The sequence below is a fragment of the Gordionus sp. m RMFG-2023 genome, chromosome 3, assembly GCF_954871325.1.
Source record: "Gordionus sp. m RMFG-2023 chromosome 3, tfGorSpeb1-WG-v2, whole genome shotgun sequence".
Taxonomy (NCBI): Eukaryota; Metazoa; Nematomorpha; class Gordioida; order Chordodea; family Parachordodidae; genus Gordionus; species Gordionus sp. m RMFG-2023.
The window spans coordinates 31,872,288-31,884,486 of record NC_088777.1 but is presented as its reverse complement, the minus strand read 5'-3'; the positions used below and the strand labels follow the sequence as shown (position 1 = coordinate 31,884,486).

Sequence of the window (12,199 nt, the reverse complement as noted above, 5' to 3'; positions counted from 1 at the left end):
ATCATTTATGTTTTTATACAACTGGTATATTTTAAGAAAAAAAAATTAAATATAAAATATTGATAAAAGTACCAATGCAAATAATAAATTTTTTTTTTTACTTTCACCAACTGGCCTCAAAAAACTGTATTTTTGCCTTACCGTTTTCCAAAAACTGCATTTTTCCATCGGTCTCATATAAAATTTCCCAGTAGGCTGGCCAGTCTGTCCTGAATCCATCTCAAGAATCAATTATTAAACGATTTTTACACTAAATATACTTTTATATCACTTTGGTAGGAATTTCAATTTGTCTTGAAAATATTTATTTTAAACTATTTACGAAAAAAATATTTAGGAAGGTAGATTGGTCTCCGATTTTAATTATAAAAACAGCCCCGTTATATTTGAATGCAACAAAGGTTGCCGATGCTGGAACAATTGCGTTAACAGGGTCGTTCAAAACGGAATAAAGTTAGTAAAGGATTATTATTTTATGAAGTTAAAAAAAAAATATAAATGGATAGGAAATCATTTTAAAAAAGATTTATATTTTAAAACTCTTTGCTTTTCAAAATAATGTTTTTCTTTTGGAATCGTGAAAAATTATTTTGACTAATAAAAAAAGTTGCAGATTACAAGTGTTCCTGACGCCTCAAAAAGGCTGGTCCGTTAGAACTTTACAAAAAATACTGAAGGGTACTTTCGTTTGCGAGTAAATTATACAAAAAAAATGTTTTTTATCATTCATGATTTATATTAGCATTTTAAAAACCTAGTAATTGTATGTCCCTTTTTTAAAACTCATTCTTTCCATAAAAGATAGGACCCTCTGTTCAAGAAATTATTTAGGTTAAAATGCTTATTTTATTCCATGTATTAATTTTTTTTTAAAATGTATAAGTTAAGGATGCGAGTTTTATTTATATAAAAAAAAATTGAACAAACAAATAATAAAAAATATTTATACATAAAAAACATTAAAATTAGATAATAATTGCAATTTTTTTTATTGAATTAAAGAAAAATTGATGGAATAAAATTAGTTTTGGTTTGTACATATATTTTTTTACTTATTTGTTTAACTGGATTCTCCCGATTGTCATAATACACATAACATATGACTTGTTATAACTAATTTTTTGTATCTATTTTTTTATATATAAATATTTCAAATAAAGAAATAATTGAACGGAAAAAAAAGAATAAAATGAAATAAGCTTTATTTAAAATATTTGAATGTTTTACAATCGATTCATTTATTTATAAATAGCTCATTTAATGAAATAAATAGTAAAGATTTTTAACGAGAAATGAAAAGTAATTTCAAATTTTAATTTAAAAAAAGGCTTACTTAGTTAAATGGTAGACAAAAATTAATTTTCCATCCATTTATCCTTCATTGTGAAAAAAAATAAATTTATTGTGTTCTGTGCCGTAAAAATATATTGTTCACATATCATGTCAACTTTTTAATCCTCCCTCCCTTCGATAAACTAAAAGTGAAATTTATTAATCTCTTTGATTGTCATATCAATCTTTTTATCATAATTTATGATCCAGGTATATAGGCGAGTTAATTAGTGACAAAGAAGCTGATGAAAGGCAAGATGATTCCTATTTGTTCGACTTGGAGTACAAAGTATTATTGTTATATTATTTAAGTTTTTATTTTTTTTACCATAACTAACATCCACATATTTCCCTTTTAAAAAAATACACAGAACTAGAAGTATTATATAACAAACAACAGTACATATGTTATATATCCATCATTACTTTTATACACACTATGGAATATTTTTTGCTCCTTCTTTGATGTTAAATTCTCCAAAAATTATAAAAATAAAGTAATTATAATGTTTTGCAGAACTTCTGATATTTCTCATAAAAAAGGCAAACGATCAAAAAAGTAAAAAGTCCTATCTAAATGTCAATAAAAAAAGATATCATAAAAGAAAAATTCCCCTCAAAGAAAAAAAGTTATATTTTAATAATTCTTAAATGTTATTCATTGCAGTTTTCTTTAATTGTTATGTTTTTTCTAACTTTTTGTGATCTCTTGAAGGGATGTGAGCCCGTCTTGTATTTCTGCTGGACCAGGACCCTCTTTAAAAGTGAAGGGTTCTAGGTGTCAAAAAAAATTAATAATATTTTAAAAAAATTTCTTTCTTTAATCCATTAAAAATAAATTAACAATTATTTAAAAAAAACAAATAAAAATTTTCAATTTTAAATTATAACATGGTTTAAAAATATAATTAAATAACAATAAAAATATATTGTAAAATTTTTCTCGCATAGTTAAATTAGATATTTATAAATTAATTAAAAATTTATATTGTTAAACTAATTAGATAGTTTTAAAAATTGTAATTAATTTTTTATAATTTTTAAATAAAAGAAAAATCATTTAATTTGAGAAATATAATGAGAAAGTAAAGGCGATCGCTAATATGTTTGGAATTAAAAATTTTAACCCTAGAGTAGTTTCTAGATAGTCCAATCGCTTAAATATTGATGCATCTACGATTGAGGATTTTATAAAATAAATATTTATACTCCTCTTATTGATATATTTTTATTTCAATTAAAGGAAAGATTTATTAGTCATAATTTTATTTTAAACAGCTTCTATTTTCTTTTGCCCGTTGAGTCTAAATACACTTGAAACGCTAAGAAAATCTCAGAGTTTTATTCTGATGAATTATCAGGATCTTATGATATACTTTGTGATGTCGAATTTTGGTATAAAAATTTGACAGAATAGACCAAAATATGCTTTGCAGGCCCTTTCCATGTATAATTGCACTTTAGATTCCCTGCCTAATATCAAAACATTGCTTTTTATTTTAGCTACCTTACCGATCAGCACTTGCACTAATGAAAGGTCTTTTACTACTTTGAAAAGGTTAAAAACCTATTTAAGAAAGAGCACTGGTGAAAGCCGTTTAAATGGATTCGCAATATTAAATATTTATAAGGAGATTATTCTAGATAAAAATTAGATTATAGATGAATTAGTCAAATCTCAGAGAAAAGTAGACCTCTCTTTATAAATTCAAATTATAAAATTGCTATATTATTATAATATGATCTTAGTCATAAAATTTTATATTCAAAACGTAATTATAATGAATTCTTAGTCATAATATTTATATATTATACTATTTTTAGTAAAAATATTGCATTTGCACTAAGAATTAATGATCTGCATCGGGCCTAATTTTTCAAGCCCGGCCCTGCCTAAAATTATTTTAAAAAAGTTTTGCCGGCCCGAACCCCACATTTTTTTAAAAAAGTTTATTTAAATATAGAAATTAATTTTTATAATTACTCAAAATAAAAGATATATGATATATGGCGTCTAGTTTTTATAAATAAAATCAATTATTTTTATTTTACAGAAAGTTTTTTATATAAAATTGATATATTTAAAAAAAATTCCAAGGCCCGACCCAACCCGGCCCGAATTTTTTTAAAAAATATTAGGCCCTACCCAGCCCGATCCCGATTTTCCTACTTTTGCGGATCTATAAGAATTATTTATGTTTTTTAATATACTCATTTGTATTAAATTATATTATAATTGTTAAAATAGATTTTTTAAATACCGCACAAGAATTACTCATATTTTATTGTAATTCTATTTTTTTTTAAATATAGTTATTTAGAATAAATTTTTAATATAATCTTGTATAAAATTTATATATTTGAAAATTTATTTTATTGTATAAATAATAAATAAAATCTATAATGAAATTCTCTGCAAAATTTTGTTATATGCAAAAATTATATTAAAATAATTATTTTTAACATAGAATAAGATATATTGAGTGATCATAAAAAATCGGCGGTTTGGAGGGCAATTTTATTCTTCTTCCTACACCGAATGGATTGAATTAATTTAAAATTGACTAAACATTGATAAAATTTTCCGAATAATGCTTTCAGTCGCGTATTAATCATAAATTTGGCCAAAATTTTGTATGTAATATTTTTCCATTTATGCTGGCTACTATAGTGGTTAAACACCAATAAAGCACAGAAATGGCTAATTTTTAAAATCGGAAACTATAGTGGTTAAACACCAATAAAGCACAGAATTGGCTAATTTTTAAAATCGGAACCCCCCCCCCCTCTCACCCCTCCCCTTCTTCATGGATCAATCCTGGCTACGCCACTGTTTTAAACTAATAGGAATTTCCTCCTTACATTCGCTCCCTCTAAAAAAATATATACAATACTATACGGAAGAATTTAAAAGAAAAAATATATAAAAGTTAGTAAAAAAAATTACGACTAAAATTCAAAATTTTTATAAAATAATCATTTATAAAAAAATGAAAACCAAAAATTATTTTTAGAAAAATCTAATATAAAAAAGGCCTACAATAAGTGAATCTAATCTCCAATAAGTTTATGCAAAAAAAACCTCTAATAGTGCTCACCCCCTCTAGCAAAATCCTGGATACGCCTATGTTTTGTATTGTAGGTAGTAATATTTTATTATAAATGACAAAGGGAGAGAATATTAAGGATATAAGAATAGAGATGTAGAAATTTTTAATCTTCGTAGAGTGTTTCAGGGCATTTTTCAGTAAGTGAATGATGGAATATTCACTTGGCTATGCGATTAAATAAAACATTTAAAAAATAAATTATAATTAATTTATAACTTTTAAAAAAAAATTATCATTTTGAGTCAATATTTCTTTATGTCAATCCGGACCCTGGACCCTAACCCTTTTTTTATATTTCTGAACCCTAAAAAGTTCACATCCATGGATCTCTTGAATTTTATGTCATATTTTTTTATCATTTTTGATTAATTTTGTCTTCTTGACACTATAATCTTTAACTTTTTGTTTTCACCTTATTTTATTCTCTATTTTTTAAATTATTTTTAGTCATTCTTTTTCTTATTACAAATGCGGAAAATAAATTCGGCCTGAGACCCCAATTTTGTAAAAAAAAACAATTAAGACCGGCATTCGTAATATATTTTTTTTAAATCAGTTCCGGAGAAAAAATATTTTGGCTACTTCCGGTTCGTTCAGGGTCATTATGACAAATCGACAACAATTCGGCCGACCCCCCTCGATTTTTTTAAAATTTGGTAAGTAAAAATAGATTAATGTGACTAAGAAATAGCCAAAATTTTAGCCCCTAACATTTATATTTTTGTAGATATTAAGATTCAAGTTTCAAATATGACTTATTTTTACTATTATCTGCCTTCATTGAATTAAGCATATGTTAAAAACTACATAATTGTAAATAACAAATTTAATAACAAAATTAGGGTAGGTTTATAAGTCGAAAGGCTGCATGATACATAGTGTTAAACGGCTCGATTTGAGCCGATTTTTAAGGGCTAACTCAATATTTTATCCAGAATAATACTAAGCAAGCCTGGAGATTTTTCTCATAGATGGCATAAAGGTCTAGACAAATTAGTGAAATTTCGAGGCTTAGGCAATATTATTCTGACTAAAAGATTGAGTTAGCCGTTTTTAAAAATCGGTTCAAAATGAGCCGTTTAACACTATACGAAAGGCTAAAAAATAATATTGAAAATAAAAAATAAGGAAAATGATTAATGAGTAATTTGATTGATTTATTTTTCTTTACGAGAAAAATATAATATAACAATACATTATGTATAATATATTAAAAAATGGAAATTTTAAGATCTTTTCAATTTTTTTATTTATTCTTTCATATAATTTGCAGTTTTAATTTAATTATATTAATTTTTAAATTAAATTTTTGATTAAATTATATTTGGTTATGATTTTATATGAATACAATTTTAAAAAAAATGAAATTTTTGAAATTATATTAAAAAAAAAATTTATTAAATTTTTTAAATTTTTTTCAAAACTAAATTGATAGTAAGTATAAAGATATTGTAAGCTGGATTAAGAAGTAAATGACAAATATAAATTTAATGATATATTTTTTAAGTTTTCGGTTCTTATCTTATCTAGCACTTTGGTCATATACCTGCCCAAAATGAGCAAGCGTGAATTATATGAAGGCTTACCCTTCATATAATTATACCGATTTTTTCTCAGGATATTGACAAACCTTGTACCCAGATGAAACTAATTTAATGAGTGGAACTAACCTTATACCGTTTTAGTAAATAATTTGATTTAGTAGAAGAAAGTAAGAAAATATATAATAAGGAGAAATAGATTAGATATAGAAATACTGTTTAAAGTATTCCAAATACAACTGTCTAATATTAAAATTAAATTAAATTAAAAACTTTAAGGGAAACTTTATCTTTTTACAGATAACCAATTGAATCTCATGATGTTTAAATATTTACAGATATCCAATTGAATATCACGATTGTTTAAATTTATTTATTACAAAAATATAATCACGATTGTTTAAATTTAATTTATTACTATAAAATGTAAAAGTATCAGTAAGTGGTTTTTACGGAAAATACGACAATTCATTCACTTATTATAATGATGTTATAACTATAATAAAATAGTAATTTATATTTCCATGTAAAACATCTTTTAGTAGATATCAAATATATAAACATAACCTAGTTATGTGAGATACCGTATGAATAGTTAGGAATAATAAAATTCAATATAAAACATTAAGGGATTTCCATTTAAGAACCTCCTTTTCTAGTATAATAGCTCACTGTCTTAATTATTTTATAAAATAACTTGATAATGATTATAATTTATTAATTATTTACCTCACTTAGCAGTTATTTGTTATGTGCTCGTAAATAAGCCTCAGGATATACTTGAAGATTTATCCGCCGAAGCTCTTTTTAATAATTCCCAAGATAGATCAAACTCCCCCAAGGACCTTATAATTTTGCCGAACCAACTGCCTTTGAAAGGCTTAACCCTTTCGCTCCCATGGATAACTTTTGGAATCTTTTTCAATAGTATTTTTTATGCATTAAAAATAACCACTGATAACTTTTGAAATCATATTTTTAATATTTGCTCTTTCGTATTTTATCAATAACTCGCTTTGTATCATATGTTATTATATCATATTATAGTTATAAAAAATCAATTTTTTCATATCATTTTCGCGCCAAAATTTTAACTCATATTTCTGGTTATCAAATCTTGCTAAAAATATAAGTAATAATTTTATTATTAATATATATATGAGTATTAATATTTTTATTTAAAAATTATCATCTTTTTAATCATTTTAGGTGCTAGAAATTGAGCATAATGCCATTTGGCATCAATGGTCATTTCTTATGCACCAAAATATTAATTTATCAATAAATGGAAATTTTAGGCAAATTATTTAGGATATTAAGTTTTAGGGTTATGAAAACTAGATGGGGGGGGGATTAAATTTTTGTAATTATTACCTGTATTAATCATATACTATCTATAAGTAGGTTTTCTTGGATATAAAGAGGTTCTAATAAATATTTTTTTATAAATAACATGTAATATGAGATGCTTTTTATATCAATATGCATTTAGATATGACTACACTTATCCCCGAGGGTGATATATCTGAGGCTGATATAGAGAGCTCAGACGAAGAAGATAATTATTATCCTTTGCTGGGAGATAATTTGCCGACATCATCTTCTATTACGAATGAACTAGGTCTTCAATTGGAGGATATAGTAGAAGATACAACTATAACTAAAATAAAAGATAACCCGATTTGGTCTAAGAAAGACATCGGACAAATTAATTCAGAATTTATCCCTGGAAATTCCTGAGCATGATTCAACTCCTTTAACTTATTTTCGTAAATTTTTGGACCACCAGATAATTAGTAATTTCGTATCGGAAACAAATATTTATTCATTCCAATGTTGTGGTAAATCTATAAATACAGATAGCGATGAAATTGAAAGATTTATTGGGATACATTTATATACTAGCTTAGTTAAAATGCCTTCTATAAGACAATATTGGTCTGTTGAAACATCTATTCCACAAGTAGCGGAAACTATGTCCCGAAATCGTTTCCTTTTGATCCGGAAATTTTTCCATATTAATAATAACAAAGATATGGTAAATAGGGAAGATGAAGGATACAATAAATTATTCAAAATTCAACCCTTTATATGCCAACTAAGAAAAAAATTCAACTCGAAGAGAAGTTAGCTGTAGACGAATTCATAATTCCTTTCAAGGGGCGCTCTAAATTAAGGCAATACATTAAATCGAAGCCCCATAAATGGGGGATAAAAGTGTTTGCCCTATGTGGCTCTTTTGGATTTATGTATGATTTTGAAATATACCAGGGAAAGTCCACTAATACTATAAAATCATATTTAGGTATCAGTGGAGATATCGTACTTCACCACTGAAATAATACCATCAAATAAAAACCATAAATTATATATGGATAATTTTTTCTCCTCATACCAATTATTTATGATTATTAAAAAAAAGGGATATTTGGTGTCCAGAACGGTGAGGTCTAATCGATTATCAGGATGCGCACTTAAAAACGATAAGGCTTTAAAAAAGGAAGGAAGAGGCGCTGTAGATTATAAAAGTGAAAAAAACGGTATTATTTTCTGCAAATGGCAGGACAACAAAGCTGTTATTACAATATCTAATTTTATAGGTGTTTTACCTACCACCAAAATTAAACGATGGTCTGTATCGGATAAAACCTTTATAAATGTAGAAATGCCCGCTATAATTAAAAACTATAATGAGGGAATGGGTGGAGTAGATCTTCACGATATGCTGGTAGAGTTATATAGGACAGATATTAAATGGAAAAGATATTATATGCGAATGGTTTTCCATTTATTGGATTCTTGTGTAATAAATGCATGGCTCCTTTATAGACGCCATATGAAAGCAAATAATATCAAATTTATGACATTATTGGTATTTAAATCTCAAATAGCAAAAGGGCTGATGCTAGCAGGAAAGGTTAATAACAAGAAGACTGGAAGACCTTCCAGTATAGTTGTAAAGAGAAGAAAAGCCATAAATATTGTCCCCATATCGGATATAAGATATGACCAAGTAGGTCATTTCCCAAAGCCCGTAACAATTAAACAAAGGTGCAAGTACTGCGTAGATGCATATTCAAGAATTATGTGTCAAAAGTGTAATATTTATTTATGTTTAAATAATAAACGAAATTGTTATTTGTCATTTCATATGAAATAAAATATTTTTTTAAATGAACTTGCATTTTGCCCATTGATGACATTTGGAATCATTGAATATTTTTTGACAGAAATACTCAAAATAAGTTTTTTTTGATAAAAATGTGTTATTTGTGTCTATAATAGTATCTCTTAAAAAAAAAATTTTTCATCGAGGGAAAAAAAGTCGGGCGCGAAAGGGTTAAGAGCAGTCTCTTCCAGGAATATGTTTACAAGTGCCTGATGGATTAGGTTGGAAAAATGTTATTTTTGTCGCGAAAACATTCAGAGGGAAAAGGCTAACATCCTAAACGTAAATTCAAATATTATTATATCATTGTATTCAGAATTTCCTATCTAAATAAATTAAAATGTATTTTTTTACGTTTCCGGTCGAAAAATTTTTTTGTCGCGAAAACATTCAGTTTGAACCGGAAACGTAAAAAAATACATCTAAATATTTTTAGATAGGAAATTTAATTCTGAGTACAATGATATAATAATATTTGAAATTACTTTTAAGATATTCTTTTGAATGTTTTCGAGACAAAAATAAAATTTTTCGAACCGAAAACGTAAAAAAATACGTCTAAATATTTTTAGATAGGAAATTTAATTCTGAGTACAATGATATAATAATATTTGAAATTACTTTTAAGATATTCTTTTGAATGTTTTCGAGACAAAAAAACTATTTTTCGAACCGAAAACTTAAAAAAATACATCTTAAGCATTTTTAGATAGAAAATTTAATTCTGAGACAATGATATAAAAATATTTAAAATTACGTTTAAGATGTTAACCTTTTCCTCTAAATGTTTTCACGACAAAAGAATATTTTTCGAACCGAAAACGTAAAAATAATATATAAAATTTATATTTGTCAATTACTTCTTAATCCAGTTCTTACAATATCTTCATATTTATCAATTTAGTTTTGAAAAAAACTTAAATAGAATAAAAATATAATTCAAACTCCATTTTTTAAAAATTATATTTATAAAGTAAGTATAATTTAATTAAAAATTAATATAATAAATTAAAATTAAAACGGCAAATTATATGAAAGAATTTTAAAAAAATTGAAAAGATCTTAAAATTTCCATTTTTTTAATATATATTTATAATGTAATGTTATTATAATATTTTTCTCATAAAGAAAGCAATAAATCAATCAAATTTCTCATTAATCATTTTCTATGTTTTTTTTATTTTCAATATTATTTTTTAGCCTTTCGTATCATGCAGTTTCGACTTATAGACCTTGCGACAAAATTACGTACAAAGATTGTACCTTAAATAAAAAAATTTCTGTGATTTTTCCAATTTCCAGCCAATTTATATCTTCTTAGTCTTCTTCTCCGTTTTATGGCGATTTCCAGGTTTACCCGGGTAGGCTAGTTTTCCCTCTGATTTTTCTTTTCCATTTTTGACGGTCCTGAGCATCAATATTTGTAAGATTCATGCTTCTTATATCCGCCGCTATCACATTTGTCCACGTCATCTTGGGTCTTCCTCTAAGTCTTTATCCTCCTACTTCCATCATTGTGCATCTCTTTACCCAGTCATCTTTTGTCATACGTTCCACATGCCCAAACCATCTTAGTCTATTTTGTCGCATTACCATTCCAATCATTTCTATACCCAATCTTGCTCTCAATTCCTTGCTAGTTTTTCTCTCTCCTCCAGGTGTTCCATTTTTCCTTCCATATTTTTCAAACACTTTACACCTATCACATCCTGCCTCTTTTTTGACATCTGCTTTGCCATTCGAACCATATTTCCAATTCCATCAGCGCATTCCATTTCTTTAGCAAACTCGTGTCTTTTTTCTTCTTGAGCCTTCGCTAATTTCTTAGATTTTCTTTTAGCCATCTTGTAAATATCATTATCACATTTTCTTTGCTATTATACCATACTTTGAAACACCTCCGTTTCTCATCCACAGCTTTCGTTACCTCCGGGATCCACCACCAAGTCTCCTTATGTCTAGGCGGCCCTTTTGTCCATCCACATACTTCCTCAGTTGTCATCACCCAGGCTTTTTCTTCATGGCTTCCCACTTGTCATTTACCCCAGATGCTTGTGCCACCTCCGCCTCCCTAATCACCAATGTCATATTAAATTGACGTCTAGCACTCTCCTTCAATTTCCAAAACTTCAGCCTTGGCACAAACTTTCTTTTAGTGACCCTGAAGCTGATTTATACATTCCTCTCCCGGTATTACTTTCACATTTTTTACTATATATCGGTCACATCTCCTTAATAACAAGTAATCCACTGCACTTTTGGTACTACCCGACTTATAAGTCACCAGCTTCTCGGATTCTTTCTTAAACATTGTATTACAGACAATCATATCCATAGCATCACTAAAATTTAAAATCCTTTCTCCTTCCAAATTTTTCATGCCGTAACTGAACCCTCCATGTACTCCTTATAACCCTCACTACTCGCTCCCACATGTCCATTCAGATCACCAGCCAGGATAATCCCCTCTTCATTTGCCAGTCTCGATGTCACCCCCAATAGACTGTCCCAAAATATATCTTTCTCTTCACTTCTTCCAACCTGAGGAACATATGCCGAGATAATATTATATAGCTTTCTACCAAAAATCATCTTGATAACCATTATCTGGTTATCTAGCCTTCTCACTTCGACTACTTTGTCTACCAATTTCTCCGCAACTAATACCCCAACTCCAGCCTTACCATCATTACCTCCTTGCCAAAAGAATTTATATTTTTCGCTAGTCTTGCCAATCATTCTGGTCCCATTTCTTTTCCATCTAGTCTCCTGTATGCAGCACGCATCTATATGCCTTCTGTGCAATACAACGACGACTTCTCACGCTCTTCCCGTCATACTCCCAACATTTCATGTCGCGACCTTAACTCGATCCCCCGTAGACTGGTTTCTCCACTTATTATCAGGTCGTTTATGGCCGTCATAAGTTTCATTTTCATAAATCGTGGTTCCACCAGGTTTCCCATCCTTCTTTTTGTCGTCGGTGGATGAGGAGGCCCACGAGGTACTTTAGGCTGTACCCCGCCCATGCTTTGTTGTAACCATAG

General features: G+C 27.6%; 1 protein-coding gene across 5 annotated transcripts in view; it reads left to right on the top strand.

Annotated features, from left to right (window-relative positions):
* LOC135925791 (histone-lysine N-methyltransferase EHMT1-like) overlaps nt 1-12,199 on the top strand; it is a 70,705-nt gene that overhangs the window by 35,385 nt on the left and 23,121 nt on the right. For 4 of the 5 annotated variants that reach the window (XM_065461271.1, XM_065461270.1, XM_065461274.1 and 1 more), the window contains 3 exons: nt 338-453; nt 608-694; nt 1,543-1,621. In XM_065461271.1, coding sequence (XP_065317343.1) covers nt 338-453; nt 608-694; nt 1,543-1,621 — 282 coding nt within the window. Of the gene's footprint in view, nt 1-337; nt 454-607; nt 695-1,542; nt 1,622-2,835; nt 2,967-12,199 lie in introns of those variants that run through there. The other variant, XM_065461272.1, reaches the window with a different exon arrangement.